General features: G+C 47.4%; 7 protein-coding genes across 7 annotated transcripts; 2 read left to right on the top strand and 5 right to left on the bottom strand.

The window, feature by feature from the left end:
- Nucleotides 1–142: 142 nt before the first annotated feature.
- On the top strand, nt 143–3,137 carry EDB93DRAFT_1265704 (microtubule associated protein-domain-containing protein; the record flags this gene model as incomplete). The annotated part of the gene is made up of 6 exons (XM_041454235.1): nt 143–448; nt 499–711; nt 764–926; nt 1,074–1,538; nt 1,594–1,841; nt 1,897–3,137. Coding segments are annotated over 6 exons (2,181 nt in total), but the record flags the coding sequence as incomplete, so codon positions are not given.
- Nucleotides 3,138–3,483: 346 nt separating this feature from the next.
- On the top strand, nt 3,484–4,635 carry EDB93DRAFT_1047426 (uncharacterized protein; the record flags this gene model as incomplete). The annotated part of the gene is made up of 3 exons (XM_041444641.1): nt 3,484–3,559; nt 3,621–4,027; nt 4,084–4,635. Coding segments are annotated over 3 exons (1,035 nt in total), but the record flags the coding sequence as incomplete, so codon positions are not given.
- Nucleotides 4,636–5,102: 467 nt separating this feature from the next.
- Nucleotides 5,103–6,949, bottom strand: EDB93DRAFT_1332270 (uncharacterized protein; the record flags this gene model as incomplete). The annotated part of the gene is made up of 15 exons (XM_041455242.1): nt 5,103–5,564; nt 5,616–5,641; nt 5,695–5,735; nt 5,783–5,893; nt 5,943–6,017; nt 6,066–6,126; nt 6,177–6,253; nt 6,304–6,336; nt 6,386–6,413; nt 6,472–6,500; nt 6,550–6,646; nt 6,697–6,729; nt 6,777–6,796; nt 6,846–6,855; nt 6,911–6,949. 15 exons carry the CDS (start codon nt 6,947–6,949, stop codon nt 5,387–5,389), a joined length of 858 nt encoding a protein of 285 aa, XP_041301770.1. The 3' UTR covers nt 5,103–5,386.
- A 1,491-nt stretch (nt 6,950–8,440) lies between these two features.
- EDB93DRAFT_1256232 (uncharacterized protein) lies at nt 8,441–10,023 on the bottom strand (the record flags this gene model as incomplete). Its single annotated transcript, XM_041453915.1, has 15 exons — nt 8,441–8,624; nt 8,687–8,712; nt 8,765–8,805; nt 8,853–8,963; nt 9,013–9,087; nt 9,137–9,197; nt 9,248–9,324; nt 9,374–9,406; nt 9,456–9,483; nt 9,538–9,566; nt 9,616–9,712; nt 9,766–9,798; nt 9,852–9,871; nt 9,921–9,930; nt 9,985–10,023. 15 exons carry the CDS (start codon nt 10,021–10,023, stop codon nt 8,441–8,443), a joined length of 864 nt encoding a protein of 287 aa, XP_041301769.1.
- A 2,570-nt stretch (nt 10,024–12,593) lies between these two features.
- Nucleotides 12,594–13,388, bottom strand: EDB93DRAFT_116577 (uncharacterized protein). Its single transcript, XM_041450185.1, has 3 exons — nt 13,039–13,388; nt 12,854–12,985; nt 12,594–12,800 (listed from the first exon to the last, which is right to left on the bottom strand). Exons 1-3 carry the CDS (start codon nt 13,126–13,128, stop codon nt 12,753–12,755), a joined length of 270 nt encoding a protein of 89 aa, XP_041301768.1. The 5' UTR covers nt 13,129–13,388; the 3' UTR covers nt 12,594–12,752.
- Nucleotides 13,239–14,438, bottom strand: EDB93DRAFT_1182357 (calmodulin). Its single transcript, XM_041450690.1, has 8 exons — nt 14,248–14,438; nt 14,167–14,173; nt 14,077–14,088; nt 13,985–14,017; nt 13,660–13,932; nt 13,531–13,611; nt 13,456–13,466; nt 13,239–13,403 (listed from the first exon to the last, which is right to left on the bottom strand). Exons 1-8 carry the CDS (start codon nt 14,260–14,262, stop codon nt 13,386–13,388), a joined length of 450 nt encoding a protein of 149 aa, XP_041301767.1. The 5' UTR covers nt 14,263–14,438; the 3' UTR covers nt 13,239–13,385.
- A 104-nt stretch (nt 14,439–14,542) lies between these two features.
- EDB93DRAFT_116662 (uncharacterized protein) lies at nt 14,543–16,390 on the bottom strand. The gene is made up of 2 exons (XM_041450211.1): nt 15,884–16,390; nt 14,543–15,834 (listed from the first exon to the last, which is right to left on the bottom strand). The coding sequence occupies exons 1-2, from the start codon at nt 16,320–16,322 to the stop codon at nt 14,690–14,692; spliced, it is 1,584 nt and encodes a 527-aa protein (XP_041301766.1). The 5' UTR covers nt 16,323–16,390; the 3' UTR covers nt 14,543–14,689.
- Between the last annotated feature and the right edge of the window lie 1,363 nt (nt 16,391–17,753).

The following is a 17,753-nucleotide window of genomic DNA, read 5'->3' as shown; positions in this document are numbered from 1 at the left end:
CGTGACCCAGACATGGTTTGGTTCGAAACGGTCACCAACGCGAATTTTGGTGGATGCCACATCTCTCATCGCGCCAAACATGTCCTCATCATCGTCTCTAACATTGAGCACGCTATTATCAACACTACACACACACCTCAATGCTCAAACCCAACTTCTGCCAACACTCCATGTTCAACTCGGCCTACCACAAACCGCCCTGGAAGATGAACTGCAAACATTACAGCATACCCTGACCAAGGCCGTTGAGTCTCAGATAGAGGTGCGGAGGAAACAAGTGGATGATTGGATAGGAAAATGCGAGGGAGTGGAGTCTGGTTGTGCTCGCTATTCGAGAGCGCTGGGCACGCATGCTAAAGTTGCTGGATCACTTAGCGATCTGAAAGCTGAGAAGGTCTTACCAAGGAGATATGAAAGCGCCACCGTGTACCAGGAGAAACTAAGACAGGTCAGCCGGATCTTTTGTAGCCCTGATCTACTGAGATGACAGTCTCTTAGATCTATCATACGAAACTCGAACAGCTCACAACGTTGACCAATCGCCTGAACGCCCTCGCGCGGACGCTGGGCTCCCATTTCTTTCAACAAGATATCTTAACTCCAGCGGTAGCTGCTACTGAGGAAACAGACAACCCTACAGCACTACGAGATGTCATGCCTGAACGTTTCTCCAAACTTGAAAAGGAGCTTGTACGAGGAAAAGGTGAAGTGGTGAGTCAGTCTTCCCTTGTTTATCTCCATACTGTTGATCATAGGTCTACAGCTGAAGCGACTAAATCAACTGGGTGAAGTCTTCACCCAGATCGACTGGCTTTACTCAGAACTAGGCATCGATCCTCCCCCACCCACTGTCGCAACACCAGTTGCCACCTCATCTTCAACACTTGCTGTACCGAGATATTCTCTGCCACGATCTTCATCTGCTGGTAGTACACGTCTCAACTCGAGTGCAGATCCATTTGCATCCTCAACTATCGGACCATCGACACCCACTCCTTCATCGATCGGGACATCGGACAACCACATGCTTTGCCCATCGTCCTCTCCCCCACATCCCTCTATAGCCCTTCCAGAAGCCCCCGAGTTTCCCAACGAACATGAATACCTCAGGTCCCTCGGACGCTTCATCGAGCTTCTCGACTCATCGCCGCAAGACTCGCCATCTGGAACAATATTAAATTCATGTGGTATTGAACCGACACAGGGGATATTGGCTTGGGCTGAAAGATTGCATGCCGAACTAAACGAACTCAAGAGACGCCGCGAAGTGCACATCCAAGCTATGTATGATCAACTGGAGGCGCTTTGGCGACGGATGGGTGTGGGCGAGGAGGCTATGGATGGTTTTGTCGAGGCGAATCGAGGAACGACGCCTTCTGTGGTCCAAGCGTATGAAGAAGAACTGGAGCGCATGATTGACTTGAAGCGCGAGAGAATGGGCGAGTTTATTGCTAATGCTCGAACAGAAATTGAGAGCCTGTGGGAGGAACTCGTGGTAGGGGAAGTCGAGCGGAATGATTTTGCGGCGTTCGCTGATGGTGATTTCGTTTATGTCACGTTCTTCGTGGAGTTTTTACTGATGAGATGTCATAGATGAACATACAGAAGATTTGCTGAGCCAGCATGAACATGAGATCGCCCGCCTGAAAGCAGAAGTGCGGCTGAAGATGCCACTGCTGACGTCGATAAAGAAGTACATGGAGATTTGTGAGGAAGAGAAGGAGCTAGAACGCGTAGCCAGCGATCAGACACGCCTTCTAGGAAGGGGTGGTGGGCGAGATCCCGGCAGATTGCTCCGGGAAGAGAAGATGCGAAAGAGAGTTGGGAAAGAGAAGCCCAAGGTTCGTCAGTTCCTGTTCATACTCTCCACCTTCCGTCTAATTCTTTTCCGCGCAGCTTGAACAACAACTATTGTCTTCACTGCCTACATGGGAGCAAACGCACGGGCGAGCTTTCCTCGTGCATGGCGAAAGCATGCTCCAGTTGTTGATGGAGAATGCATCGGCGAACGAACAGGAAAACCGCAAAAGAACGCCTACTTCTCAGTATTCTGCGCAGGCTCTCAACAGGGGGGTTTCGCAAAGCCTGAAGCCCGCCGCTGCCGCCAGCAATGGGGCAAATGTCGCTTCCAAAGGAGGATATGTCCCTGGCAAATCCAACACATCTCATCACGGCGTGGTAACACCCGCTGTTCGGCCAGGGTCATCGATGTCTTCGAACACCCACGGAACCAATAAACGCCAGAAACTCGCTGATGGCACGCATCGTACCGTAGCACGTCCAGGATCTCCCACAAGAGGCCGCACACCCAGCGGCAATTCAACTATCCCACGACCAACCACGCAAAACGCAGCGCATATGGCTTCCCAATCAAAGAACTTGCAGGGGTACGCCGCACTTGGATGGGGCCGAAATCCTTCGACGATGCCACGATCAACATCACATACGAGCGTAACACACCTTAACTCGAGCGTGAGCTCGCACTATCTTTCGAGCTCACGATCGTACAACTCCGCTTCGATGGCGTCCAGCCATTCTAGGGAGTCGGCAGCTAAAAAGATGGTGGGTCGCATTCGCAAGGAGAGCTTCAAACCACGGCCGAGTATCGACGGCGGTAGTGGCGTTGTGGGATGGAAGAGCGGGTTTCGGGGGATGAGCGTTGCAGAGGAGGACGGATGCTGAGTATGATATATGACCTCCTGCATTCTTTTTTCTCTTTTCATTTTCTCTCTTTCAATTACCACCTTCGTTTATCGTTCAAGCCCGGCCAGCTTAAACTTACGTTATTTGTATAGAATTATGAACTATGTATGCCTGTTGTACTCTACCTTCCTCGACGGAGTCTTTGTTGGGGAATCTGTTTTGGTCCCCGTTATGTATTGTGATCAAATTGTGATGCATGATAGTTGGTTTCAAATATGTAAACTTTCAGGTACCCTGCGTGCATGAGCCTCGCTCCAAGTTGCTCCAAGTGGTGCTAGTGGCTTCAGGGCGTCGTGACAGTCACAACCGTGTATTTTTGCTGAGTCCAACTCTGTAGGTCACCTATGCATGAACAGGTTGTTCCGAACTTTCAAGTTCCTCCTGCGGCTGGGCGATACGCCGATACTATTAAGTTCGCAATCATGCTAACAAGGCGAGCTTCTCTCATACTAATGAACAGGTCACAAGCTCAGGATTGATCATGAGGACGCACTCTACCGACAATGGGCGCAAATGATCTAGTAAGTGATCGTCGCACCCCTTTATTGGGTGTCCTTCGAGTCTTATCTATCGAGCGCTCTCTTGCTTTCTCCCACTTCCCATAAACTCCTGCAACTCACAATGTCTACCCTGCGAAATGCGCCTGCTGGTACACGTCGAGCATATCCCTTTCGCCCTCCCAGAGTAACAGAGTCCGTACAACCTGATACCTCGTTCATTCTCAAAGACCTTGGGGACAAGGTAGCCAAGTTCAAACGGAGCACAGATACTCTTAGTCCTGTGGAAATCACAAACGTCAAGCCTATCGCTTCATACTCATGGATCGAGGCTGCAACCCCAACGATTGCCGTTCCTGGTAAGCATATCAGTCCATGTCTGAGTAAGATCAGGTTGATCAGTGACTTGTTGATGTCTAGGTTCTCCCAGAGTCTGGTTCGCAGGCCCCAAGCGCGTGCCGGCTGACTCTGGAACACGCTTTATAGATCAAAATGCATTCTACATGCGAAAAATGTCTCCCCTCATCCCCTTGTTTGCAGCCATCGATGATATGGATCCTAGTTTCGACTACAAGCAGTTTGACTTCATCACGGACCGCAATAACCTTCGCAAGCTTTTCCGCTGGGCCAGTGGCTCACCGGATGAGAAAGACTTTCGGATCGATGTCGATGTAGCGGGATCGACGTGCTTGTTGACACGCCTTGAAGCGCAGAACACGGACACCGTGCAAGGCTTTATGGGGTATGGACATGAGTACGAGAAAGCAGCAACGAGAACCACTCGCGGCTGCGAGAGAGCTACTGGACATCATCGGATGATTTCCATCGTAAGACTCTTGCGTTCTCAATCGGGTCACTTATCGCAACATATTGTATTTGACAGGACATTGGTGAACTGAAGATTCTCCTTCGTTTCACGATCGAGGCATGCACATCTTCCAACAATGACACAAACGACGAGGACGACCTCCTAGCAGCCTTCTCAGGCCTGGGTATTGGTGGAGCGTCTGTCTCCAGCAGCCGGGACACTAAGAAGCCTCAAGCTACGGCCCAAACCGTCCGTGGCGTCTCCATCACCCAAACAACTCCACGCAAAGTCGTCCCGCAAGCCTCTCTCATCGAGCTCAAGACACGCGCTGCCCACCGGGAGATCGACTGGGTAGAAATTTATCCACAGCTCTATCTTTCTCAGACAGCATTCTTGTATATCGCGAAGCACGAACGCGGCAACTTCGACACCCTGGAAAAAAATGAGCTTGGCTCGGAGAGCATGCAGACCCATGCTCGCCATACTCAGCAGGGTGTCGCGAAGTTGAAACTTGTGCTTCAGGATATTTTGGATGCTGTGAAAAAGGAAGATTCGGGGGTGGGCTTGAGTTTGGTGGCAAAGGAAGGCAAGCTGGCATTGTACAAGCGCCATGAGGGGACTGGAAAAGGACCGGGAAAAGATATCACAGACAAATTCAATTAATGTGAGATTGCGATCTTGGTAAGTGGTATCAAAGCGACCTTTCGACAACTTCGCGGTGTAGGATATGGCTTCAGCGATACTTTGGTATTGTGATCGAATGTAAAAGACGGCTATTGCCTCATACAGGATTGATGCAAGTGCAAGACCTCACGCAAAACATTGGAGTCCAATTTCGGTCGCTGGACACAGAAACGCGTTCTTGTTGCGGACAATGACGCAACGGATACTGGCAAGTTGGCACTCTTGTCCACATATTCAGCGCAGGACCTTAGACAAGACTCCTGACTTGAATTCAATCAATCACTGAAAATTAACGTGGCCGACGCTGGGGAATACTAAGAAATAACAACAGACGAACGGAACGAGAGTAACAGATGCCGGCTGGATGGTATATTACATTCTATATTTATCTACATGGGGGAAATGTCACCCCGTCATGTCCTAGGCTATTCGTAGCTTTGAGCGATGCAATGAACCCTAGCTTCGCAGCAACTCGACTTCATCGCAGATCGCAATAGTCTTCGCATGCTTCTGCCAGGCATACCAGATGAGAAAGACTTCCGCAATACGCGGTCGCTCATATACAACAACCCATACAAATGTACAACCGTGTTCAATACCTGGGGCAGGCTCTACATATAAATATGAAGGATGCAGAAAATACATGCTCGAATGACAAATGCTGTCTGTATGATTCGCATCACTACCAGCAGGTCTATGCTTCATCCGGCTGGTCAGCTGTCTCACTGCCTCCAGGTTGCGTGTTGGATTCGTGTGGACGGGATGTAAATTCTATTGAAGTCATTGATCGGGAGGTGCGCGGTTGCTCCATGCTCACATGAAGATTGAATAGTATTCGAGAAGAAAGGACACTGTGCGCAACGATCTGAGGTCTAAATGAGGAATGTGAGCTTTCGACACCATATATACTTGACCAGACTCACGTGTTTAGCATTTCGCTGTACGAGAGCTATGGGGTTGACTCAGTCCTTCGAAATCGACGGGAAAAAAAAAAGAACTCACAGGCAAGACAGTGATAACGATCAAATTAACCGTAGATATCACTACAAAGATGTCAGCGCAAAATAAATAGTAACAATGGTGTTAATACTTGTGATACAGAACATGTAGAGTAGTCCATCACGATAAATACTCTTCACCAGCGCACTATGAGAACCTAAATAGTGTTGATATCTCAAAAATACAGTGATGGTCATGAGAGCTAGAAGTGAATCATCAGGTATGAAATTTTGAATCAACAATCGCCTCACCTATCTCGAAGAACGTCAATAGTCCATACGAGAGGGCGCTGCTACGAGCGCCTTCAAACATGCAAGGGGGACCGACTGAAAGGGGATGAATACTAAGACTAAAAGTAAGCCTTGAGACCTCACATCCCGGGATGTTCAAATTGATGGGGGCGGCACTTAGAATTACAGATGTCACCAAGATGGCCTACGCCACACGGGTCAGTGGTGCACAAGGAAATAGAGATATCGTTGTACCAAACCAAAGGAGAGAAGAACTATAAGATAAGTCTTTTTATTGCCGGAGAAGGCGTAGACCCTGGTAATCAACAAAACTGTTGTGCGAATGTAAATGCACGTTGTAACGTGGTATGCAAAAACTGACCTTCTGAGGCAATGATGCCCAAGAAGTGTGCTCCTGCGAAATGTCATTGCCACGTCATGTCATGAAAACGGTCTGGACCAACCATTTACAGCATCGTTGAAAGGTGCACACTAGTACATGTCGATGTAAGTTGCAATTTGGCGCTGGACAGATCAAAGGTGTACTCACATCTTCCGTGCCCCATTTTTTGACAGCAGCTAGTTAGGAATCAGCTATTGCATAATAGCGCGCACCGGCGTATCTCACAGTATGATGTCATAAGTGCACCAGCAAAAGGTACATATCGTGAAATCATGAAAGTAGCCCGAATGGTTCCCCATTTCCGTCCCCAGGTCCATTGGACCTACATAAAATGTCAGCAGGGTAGGAATGACTGATTAGTCTGAGTCTGACCTCAGAGTGTAAGGTGACAAAGTAGTCGTAGATCTAGCCACACATCAGAGATATAATGAGACCAAAGAGACATGACTCACTAGGATTGCTGATGCAGCGACTTTAAGAGAGTCGTGAATAACGATAAAATTAGCGTCAGCCTGACTCACCGTTAGTATACTTCAATAATTAGAAACATTAGAGAAAGGCTGCACAAAAAGCATGATTAGATTACCTTGGCTAACTGCAAACCGAAGTTGTCTGAGACCGACATTTTCGAGTGGCACGGCAGGTGAATCATGAGGGAAGTCTGCAGCAAGTAGTTGCCAACAAGTACTCAGGCCGTAGCGCCGTGCACTGCAACATGGCTATGATGTGCAGTTAGCTAGAATGTGAAGGCGCCATTGAGAATCATGATATCTTGAGTCACAAGGGGTGCATCAGGCAACGAATTTTATATTCGAAGTTCACATGAATCGCGTGGATCAGCAATTATATCGGCTGACGGTTCCGAATTGGTGATAACAATCAGCATTAGGCCCTTTGAATTTCGTCGTGACAAGTACTTATAGACCGACTTACTTCGTGCTTTTTGCAGCTGCCATAAACGGGAATTTGAAGGCGAGCGGCACGGTAGACGTGGATGATGGTGATTAGTAGGAAAAGTCTGGTTCGGTCCGGTTCTCTCAGTTGTCTCCATAGTACCAAGACACTCTGCCACGACAAATTGGCTACTCGTTTTTCCCTTTCCCCCCATATCTCTGATACTCCACCAGTATGCCCACACTCGTTATGCCATAGGACTTACCAAGTCCGTTCTATTCAGACGCTCAACTTCTTTTACCAACTTCAAGTTCTAGCGCAGTATCAGAGCTGGGACCGGAAAAGGGCCGGAAAAGACATCATAGACCAATTCAATCGATGTGGGATCCTGTCCCGGGTAGGTAAGTGGCACCAAAGCTACCCTATAAGATATGGCTGAAGCGATACTTTGGCACCATTGCAATTGAATGTGAGACCGTATTTGTTGCTACACAGAATGCACACAGGGTTGATGCATTATCGGTGATTTGTGGGACAGATGCAGCTTGTCCATGCAAGTATTCAGTGCGCAAGACCTTGAGCAAAGATTCCCGAGTCCAATCACGGTCAAACTCAAACATTGTACGTTATGGAAGACTAAAATTGACAAACAAACGGAACGGAACTGTGTTTTCATCCGCAGACGAGGACGCGACGGATACCGGCTGAGGCTCATGTACATCTTCACTGATATCTATGTTCGTTTTAGACGGGGGAAATGTCTTCCCCTCTCATCTCATACTAGGCTATTCGCAGTAGTGGCGAGATACGAATGCTAGCTTCACACCAATTCGATTTCATCACAGATCGCAATAGCGCTCGCAAGGCTTCTCCGCCAGGCCAGTAGCTCGTGTGGGATGAGAAAGACTTCTGCAACACGTGTTCGCTCATATACAAAAGAAGATACATATGTATAACTGAGTTCAATGATGCCGACTCCACGATACGTATAGGAATGCGGAGTCCGTCGTGGGGTCTCGGACCCTACCTATATAACAACAAACCAAAAAGGTCTTCCTCGTCGATATGTTTGTTAGCACGGAGAATGCATGCACCTAGGTAGTGGCTAGCTCACCACTATATGAAGGCGGAAAATACAAGCTGAAATGGGTGAGCATAATCAGTCATCTCAAACGACAAGCGCTATGTGTATGACTTGCAAAACTATCTGCAACCTGCAGGTCTACATTTCATCTAGCTGACCAGTTGTCTCACTGCTTCCAGGTCGTGCTTTGAATGTATGTAGATGGGATTGCAATTCCACTGAATCTGCCGCTCGGTTGGTGAGCAAGAGCGATGTCTCCTTGCTTTCTTGAAGATTGAATAGTACTCGAGAAGAAAGAACACTGTGTGCAACAATCTGAGGTCTAAAATGAGGAATGTGAGCTTTCGGCAACATATATCCACCTATGTGCTTGACCAGACTAACGTGTTTAGCGCTTCGCTGTACGAGAGCTAGGGGTCTACTCAGTTCTTTGAGGTCGACCAAAACAAAGAAAGAACTCACAGGAAACGCAGCGACAACAATCACATTGACTGTAGATATCACTATAGAGATGTCAGCACGACATCAATATTGACAATGGCGTTAATACTTGTGATGGATAATGTGTAGAGTAGCCCATCACGATATACACTCTTCATCAATGCACTATGAGAACCCCGATAGTGTCGATGTCTCAAATGTACAGTGGTGGACATGATAACTAGATGTGAATTATCAAGTAAAGAATTTTGAATCAACAGTCGTCTCACCTATCTCGAAAAACATTAAGAGTCCATACGGGAGGGCACTGCTATGAGCCCCTTCCAACACGCAAGGGGGACCGACTGAAAGGGGATGAATAATAGGAATAAAAAGTGAGCCTTGAGACCTCACCTCCCGGGATGTTCAAATTGATGGGGGCGGCACTTATAATTACAGACGCCACCAATATAGCCTGCACCATACGAGTCAGTGGTGCACGAGGGAAGAAATATATCGTTGTACCAAACCAAAGGAGAAAAGAACTATAAGATAAGCCTTGTTGTTGCCGGAGAAGGCGTAGACCCTGGTGATCAACAAAACTGTTGTGCGGATGTAAATGTATGTTGTAACGTGGTATGCAAAACCAACCTTCCGAGGCAATGATGCCCAAGAAGTGTATTCCTGCGAGATGTCATTTCCAAGTCATGTGATGAAAGCGGTATGGACCGACCATTTAAAATATCGTTAAAAGGTACACACTATACGTCGATGTGAGTTGCAATTGGCGCTGCATAAATCAAAGGTGCACTCACGTCTTCCGTGCCCCATGTCTTGAGAGCGGCTGGTTAGGAATCAACTTTTGCACAGTAGCGCGCACCAGCGTATCTTACAGTATGAGGTCATTAGCACACCAGCAAAAGGTAAATATCGTGAAATCGTGAAGGTAATCCGAATGATTCCCCACTTCCGTCCCCAGGTCCATTGGACCTACAAGAAATGTCAGCACTAGGGCAGTAGTGACTGATTAGCCCGAGTCTGACTTCAGAGTGTAAGGTGACAAAGTAATCATAGATCTAATCATGCATCAGAGCTATACCGAGACTGAACTTGAAGAGATACGACTTACTAGGATTGCTGATGCAGCGACTTTGGGAGAGTCGTAAATAACGATGAAATTATCGTCAGCCTGACTCACCGTTAGTATACTTCAGTAATCAGAGACATCAGAGAAAGGCTGCACAAAAAAACGATTAGATTACCTTGGCTAACTGCAAACCAAAGGTGTCCTGGATCGACATTTTCGGGTGGCACAGCGGGTGAGTGGAAGTCTGCAAACAAGTATTGTGACTCAAAACCAGAGAACCGGTGAGAAGAAGATATCATAATATATAGGAAAGGCATTCGAATATAAAATAATATATGACCCTGTAAGAGCACCAACACGCCTGTGATCGTCGACGGCAAATATCGAGGACTACCCTGCCAAGCGTGCAGTAGCCTATGGCGCGAGGGTGCCTTTTATGATCATGATATCATGATGCCTGTGGCACACTGCACATGATGATCGGATTCTTGAAGGGATGTTCAATTCTAAAATATCGTTGTCAATGATTCAGGGGAAAGATTTAGAAAGAGGGGCCAGTGGAAAGGTTTACTAGGAATAATATATGGAAAGATTTGGGAACTAATAGTGCAAGAAAAGCTTGTTTGGTAGTAACCAAACTTGAGCTCTATACAGTGAAGATCAGGACGAGGATATTCTGCGCTGAGGGTGTAACGCGATGGTGGCCAGATCAGGAAAGGTCCAGTGTCCCGCGTCAGTAATTTACGAGAAGGTCAAGTCAACAACATTAACGATGTCATTTTAAAATTGAATATCCCTGTATATAATACCCTCGAGTATTTTATGTAAGTCTGTCATGGAGGTCCGCCGATACTTACTGTGACCAGTTGTTTTATCGATATGCTGCACGATTATGTAAGGAAATCTCACGTCCCAGGATCCTTACAGTTTCCTCAACTTCTATCACAGTATTAGAGCGAGCTCCAGCTCAATCGCTATTGACAGCTTTTGCTCACAACATGCTTTTTTTATTGCTTGGGAGATCACGAGGTATAGAAATTGTTCAACTAGGCTTCATTTGGATTCTTCACGGCGGCTGCGTCTTCCCTATGTGTCGAACCATAATTTCCAACCAGACTACCATTAGGTTCTTTCGTGGCCGAAAACCTCCACATGTCTACCTGCAGTAGTGCTTGTATTAAGTGATACAACTGTGTATCCAAGGTTCATTATCGGGATTGTCCGGACACAACAAGGACATGGCAATACCGTCCGACCAAGCGAAGTCCTAGACGACAGCGCCGCCCCCTAGTTTCTCAATGATAATGAAAAAGTGACAGTACGTGAGAAGGTAGGGTATTGGTATGGGCCTGACGCGCATCTTATGTCGCTCGAAACGGCCCAGGGTTGTACTAGTGTGTATGTTCAACTGAGACTTGTCTGGTTTAAGGCTAATCAAATATTATGTCTGCTCACATCTAGATAATGCTACATTGATGTTTACTTGAACTATAAAGTGCGCGCACCGTGATCATTGCAGTTACATGTATCATCGGTTTAAGCCGCGTATATCTGCTTGCTCGAGAGTGTAAATTCTGATGGCATCATAGCGGAACCATGGTTGCTCTACACTCCAGAATATGTCGAATTTCAATGATCTAGAGGCCAGCCTTGAACTCTTTTTCCATACCATCAACTCTTCTGCACGCCAAGCGATTGCAGGATACAAGAAAACCAGACATAGGGTCCTTTGTGCCGATGCGACAACCTTTCACCCCCTTGACCTGACGACAGATATACAGACCCTCAAAAAGGCGATCAGGTAGCTCGAAGGTGCATACCATCAATTGTGCATACCATCAATTGAGCTCAATACTGGCATCCCCAACACACGGTCGTGGGCGTGAGTACTGACCCGTAAATCATTTCTGCTCTGTTGCTGATTATGTTGGCTTATATTCAATCATAACTGGGTGTCCAAAGGCGTTGCCTTGCAAGAGCGCATTGCAGATCTCCTGGAAAAGGTCTTGGCATGGATAGGCTGGCTTACTCCCATCCTGGCGTACGGGAACCCTATTCTGCCAAATCCAAGGAGTCAACATGATCCAACTTCTGAGCGTCATTATATCGGCCATCGACATTACAAATGACTTTGATCCGCGGTTCCCACTGACCTGGCGGAAGGTATCCTTGGAACGATCGAGAATATTCTTACTCTTGCACAGGTGCGTTGGCGTAATACACCCACAAAGAGATCCTCACGTCTGCACAGTCAGTGATCGATATAGTCCTGCGAGATTTAAGAAATACAAAACTATTAGGAATGTCTTGAAAGAGTGACCAGACCACGGATGCCAGCGAAGACGGTCTGCAAGGATCTTTGGGAAATTCCCTAATATGTGAGTGTGAGCCACATTGATTTCACGGTTGTCGAAAACCGATGATGCAGGCATACAAATCGGAAACTGGAAGGGATTGCCTTTGTGCTTGGTGGATTCGCGTTAGTTTCACGATTCTTCACAGAAATATGGTGTGCGCTGAGATGGGAGTGCGACCTTTGCAAATCTGGCAGCGATATAGAAGTAGCAGGAATAGGATAATAGGGAAAGCACATACGGCTACCAGACTTCACATGAGGTGAGTTCATGGTACGAGAGATTGGACCGGGGAGATTGTCTTTGAGAGGAATGATTTGGTATTAGCTGCACGGTGATTTGCAAGAGACACGGTGCTTGTGCACGGAGATGGGAATGCCTCCGAGAAGATTGCACGGCATAGCATTCTACGCACTGCCGGAATGATTCGAGGGGTTGACATTATTCGCGGAAAGGCGTCTACCATTGGCAAAAATCAATATGTAAATGATATACGGTAAGTCGCAGGCTGCAGCACAACACACTGGCAGTATCTTCGGTCCATATGTACTGCCATTACTACCCCTTGTAGAGTATGAGAGTACGACCCCTACTTCTTGTTTAGCTCCTCTGCCCTTTTATGAAGTTCTTCACGACTCTACGAACAGCTATGAGTAAGGGGTCCGATGTTCAAAATACATCTTTACGAACCAATGGGGCTTCGAGGCTATTGACGATGTCCTTGCTAGGCACATGCGGGTCCCGAGCATGGTAGGCGTGGAACTCAGGCTTGCTGGTCAAACCCGCATCACGCCCGACTAGGTCTGCCGGGTCATTAGACTTCTAAATCGAACAATCAGCAAAACTATAACTAGAAGGCGAAAGCAGCTGCATACAGCAGGGTGAGGGAGGATGCTGAATTGTTGCTGCTGCTGTCCCTGTTGGCGACTGGGTGAAGTTGTGGTATCTTTTGTTTGTTGAGACATTTGTTACAGGTAGTAGTAGAAGGAGAGGAAGATCGCAGCGAGTTGGCTCCCCTATATACGCACCTGCGGAGCTAATCATACTACGGATGACATCATTCCACACGTGACAATTTAACAGACTGGTTGACATTATGTAGCAATTGAACCAAACATGCAACTCTTTCTGCAGACCGGGTCACTTGAGTAGAAAAAGATCGATAAGAGTATACGTAAGTAGGATGCTGAAGTAAAGTTCATTGTACAGGATGCGTTCCACATCATTTCGATAGCATCATCTTTTGAAAGGTCAGGTTTCTGAAATTGGAATACTATGGACGAAATGCTAACCTTCACAAATTCTAAACCGATGCGACACAATTGACATGTGAGTACAAATCAGTATGATGCAAAAAGGAGACGAACCATCGTAATTGATCTGACCATCGCCATCAACGTCTGCCTCACGAATCATTTCATCGACCTCAGCATCAGTCAATTTCTCGCCTAGAAATGGCATTAATTCAAAATTGATATCCGAGCATCACCACTGACCTAGGTTCGTCATGACATGTCTCAGCTCAGCAGCGTTGATATAGCCGTTCCCGTCCTTATCGAAGACTTTAAATGCCTCTTTAATCTCTTCTTCACTGTCCGTATCGCGCATTTTGCGTGCCATCATTGTAAGGAACTCTGGGAAGTCGATAGTACCGTTCCCATCAGCATCAACCTCGTTGATCATGTCCTGTAGCTCCGCTTCGGTGGGGTTTTGACCTAGTGAGCGCATCACAGTGCCGAGCTCTTTGGTAGTGATCGTGCCATCGCCATCTACATCGCTTCGGATCAGATGGAGCAATCACTGATATTACGTTGATCGTACCCTTGTCAAACAACGAGAAAGCTTCCTTGAATTCTGTGGCGGGTAAATGAGCGCTGGGACCATCGACGACGACATCAGCCAGATTTTCTCACCAGATATCTGTTCTAGAAAACCGTACAAGAGCAACAAAGCATATCAGCACCAATAACGTCTTTGGACTCCCACAAAGAAAGTATTCACACCTTCAGACTGTGGGGTGGTCCGTTACCGAATCGATATTAATCAGTACCCATCGGAAGCCCACACGTGACAACGCAACTCACCAATTGATCCGCCATATTCTAGAAAGTCGCGATAGAAAACTTTGTTGGGTAATTTTTTGAATGCAGCGATTTGACAAAGAGGATGATGGGGGTTGACGATTGTTGAGCAGAGCCAAGCACGGCCCTTGACCAAGATCATGTCTTGCATCGGCAATCACCAGTGCCTAATCAGGCTAACTATCCCCAGAGCCCTTTGAAACTGACCACGGTACCAAAACATCAAACGAAAAGGGAACCGTGAGGCATGCACGGCCTGCATAAGAGGCAAGTTTTGTGGTCAACAGTCATGCAGATATGTACTAGGGGTCGGGAACTGCTTCCCAGTGATTTGCGGAGCTTCGTTTACCTACAGTACTGTGCTTCTCATCCTCGCTTGATTGCATAAAGTTTAATCCTAATTATGAATGATGTGTAGAAACGTGATTGAAAATAAGTAGTGATATTAGTCCCAGTCATCGTCATCGTCCTCTTCATCACTATCACCAAGCCTCTTGTTCCTTTCTAGTAAAGCAGCAGCTAACGCGGCAGTCAAATTTCCGCCTGTGCCGCCACTGCCAGATTCCTCAGCAGGTGCAGGGGGAGGAGAGGGCGTTGACTGAGGACCACCCGTCTTCCGTAAGTTTGACACACTCTGTCCTCGAATGGATGCAAGTAGGTCTGCGCGACCAGGCTGTGGGGAAGCGGGTAATGCCAGCGTGCCTCCTTCTCCATTTGAGAGAGGTGGTGGTGGTGGTGGCGGCGGCGGCGGTGCCGCTCCTGCAGGCGGAGGAGGGGGCGGAGGAGGGGGTGGGGGAGCATTCGCGGATGAAGGTGGCGGAGGGGGCGGGGGCGGTGGTGGTGGTGGTGGTGGTGGTGGAGGAGGAGGAGGAGTCATATGAGGAGTCTCCTCATATGAAGGTGGAGGGGGTGGCGAATCATTGACTGGTGGTCGTGCAGGAGGAGTACTAACTGGTGGTCGCGCAGGAGGAGTATTAACTGATGGTCGTGCAGGAGGAGCACCAACTGGTGGTCGTGCAGGAGGCGGAGGTGGGAGAGCAGTACTCGCAGGACGAACTGGCGGTGGGGGCGGTCCTGAAGATCTTACTGATTGTGGTGCGGGTACAGGAGGGGCCCGTTGTGGTGGCAGTGATGGTGGAGCCAAGGTAGGTCGCGCAGCAGGGGGTACAGGTGGTGCGGCGGAGACTGGACGTAATGGAGGTGGGGGAGCATGATGAGCAGGTGCAGAACCGCCATTGACTGATGATGCAACACTATCCTGCTGTGTGTGTCCCCTATTTCTAGGCGCAGGTAAGGGCGGTGGTGGCTTCTTCTTGATAGCCGGTTGAGGTGTATTTTGTGCATCACGGAGAAAGTCTTTTATGAAATCCATATCCTTGCTGATGACCTCACGACTAACTCCTGAACCCTCCAAATCATGTAGAAGTGCGATCCATGATGGGTCAATGTTACTGGAGTTATAACCCTTGTCCGGATCAAAGCCCATGTGTGCAACATGCACGAAGGAACCAGCGGTTGGCCCTGAAATCATAGACTTATCTATTCTACCACCCTTGGAAGACTTCTTCTTCTCAGAGGAAGAAGATTTAACTGAAGTAGAGGTCAAAGGTGGCCGACCAGAACTTATAAAACACCTTACCTTTATCTGCTTTACGGCTGGTTACTTTCTTGTAAAAGGTTTTTGCATCTTTCTCATCAGCAAAGACAAAGCCAATCATGCATCTCTCGAGTAAAAGTGAGTAATTTCCTTTGAATTGCAAATGCACACTCACATCGCCCGGGAATGAATGAAAGAACGGCCTGTCCTGGTAATACTCGAACGCTTCATATAGTTCATGTTCCCATATGACACCTCTCGTCCCCGTCAAATCAACCAGTTTCAACATGAAGGTGTCCTTGGAGTTATCTCGCACGAAAACGAGTGCGCCTTGCAGGCCACCATACGACCACTTGTTTGGCTGCGGATGTGCGAAGTAGATACGAGCAGCAGTAGCGGTGAGTATCTTTTGCGTGGAATTGTCTAAAGTAGATTTTACTTTAGACTTTTCGTCTGCTGAGAGTGCTGATTGAGAGGGCATCTCAAGCAGGGAGGATTTGACTTAGAGACCTGATAGTCACAATACAAACTGTGTTTGGTGCAACGTGGGAATCTATTTAGCGAAGCGCTCACTGACTCGGAGGCTGCGGCAGGCTGTACGCAAGACACAGCTGCTTTGTATTTATACTGCACTCAACCACTCGCCGTCTCGTGGTCAACCTGGTGGCCAGACATTATCCTTGTTCGATCAATTATTTCCTTCACACATGAATTTTCACGAATCGAGAGTCTGGACTTGCTGTTCAAAACTTCAAACTAGCAGCGACGGGCAGTGGCGGCCGTGTGCACGACCACATTCATTCGTTTGTTTAGGGAAGACTAATCCGTGTCAGTGTGTGCTACTGCGCTAATATAGCTGTATGCGAACGTCCCAGTATCTTGACGCGTGCAGGCCTCATTGTGGCTGCCGAGTGTCAGACCCTTCAGACCTTGGGCTTAGGCTAACTGGCGAGTCCTTTTTCTGACATGATCGCTCGGCATTCGTCAATGAGGTTTGTCAATATACGGCGAACATTTAAAGAGTGCGGTGAAACATACCGTTTGTAAGAACAGGAATTTGCATGCCCAGTAGATTTGTCCGTGCACACGGTTTAACCCTTTTTCACAGGTTCAAGTCCCCTAGCTGACTTCGTCGTTGATGGGAAACCCTTGTCCGAAAAACGGGAGATAAGTTTCCCAGTCTATAAATTGACACCTCGCCCAAGAGATTCTAGCATTCCATCAATGAGACTATCAACGGGCATCACACTCAATGGAAGCAATCAGCAGATCTGGAAATTGGATGGTCCATCAATTTGCTTTGCGACGTTCTTTGCGACTTCTTCGATATCAAACATATCCTGGTTGCCATCAAACCCTGATATCTTTGTATCTTCTATCAAATGGTGTGTTCGTGTTGTATTTCCGACTAATGGAATATGTTGAAGCGTCTGACGCTGTGGTTATATGTATACCTGAAGTTAGACTGCATATTTTGCTCTGAAGAGGTCGATGACACTGTTGATTATTAAACTTGCATTATAGGCCAGTCTGGAATAATCAGATTGGAAAAATCACCCGCATGCAGTACGCGGATTGCGCACGGAGGATGGTTGAATTGTATGCTATTGCATTTATAGGGTGAAACATACGAGTCATTTGATCTTGAGCGCTTTGGTCCTTGGGTGTGTATCTCCTCAACTTCGGTTTCATCCGGATAGCGTCGAATTACCAACTAATACCACAACATGCACTTAGCTTCATGGTCACGGCGCACATGCCATAGGTCTCTCATTCATATTAAACTTTTCATGTTGCATGAAATTTGCGTTCTTTCTAGGAAGCATTCCACAACAGTACTGACTGTGGTCTTGGGACCCCAGGGGTTATGTAGAACTATGCCAATGATGCAAGTAAAATTCTATAAACTGGT

Source organism: Suillus bovinus (genome assembly GCF_016758785.1).
Source record: "Suillus bovinus strain UH-Sbo-P2 chromosome Unknown EDB93scaffold_115, whole genome shotgun sequence".
Lineage (NCBI taxonomy): Eukaryota > Fungi > Basidiomycota > Agaricomycetes > Boletales > Suillaceae > Suillus > Suillus bovinus.
Note: the sequence above shows the minus strand (reverse complement) of the source record. Positions and strands in the feature narration are given on the sequence as shown.

Coding starts and splice junctions, on each gene's coding strand:
- EDB93DRAFT_116662 (XM_041450211.1), bottom strand. CDS start 16,322: ATGCCCTCTCAATCAGCACTCTCAGCAGACGAAAAGTCTAAAGTAAAA. Junction 15,835..15,883: donor CAGCCGTAAAGCAGATAAAG/GTAAGGTGTTTT, acceptor CCTCTACTTCAG/TTAAATCTTCTTCCTCTGAG.
- EDB93DRAFT_1182357 (XM_041450690.1), bottom strand. Junction 13,933..13,984: donor TTTCTCGTTGTTTGACAAGG/GTACGATCAACG, acceptor GAAGCGATGTAG/ATGGCGATGGCACGATCACT. Junction 13,612..13,659: donor ACATGTCATGACGAACCTAG/GTCAGTGGTGAT, acceptor TGCCATTTCTAG/GCGAGAAATTGACTGATGCT.
- EDB93DRAFT_116577 (XM_041450185.1), bottom strand. CDS start 13,128: ATGTCTCAACAAACAAAAGATACCACAACTTCACCCAGTCGCCAACAG. Junction 12,986..13,038: donor GCATCCTCCCTCACCCTGCT/GTATGCAGCTGC, acceptor TGTTCGATTTAG/AAGTCTAATGACCCGGCAGA. Junction 12,801..12,853: donor ATAGCCTCGAAGCCCCATTG/GTTCGTAAAGAT, acceptor AGCTGTTCGTAG/AGTCGTGAAGAACTTCATAA.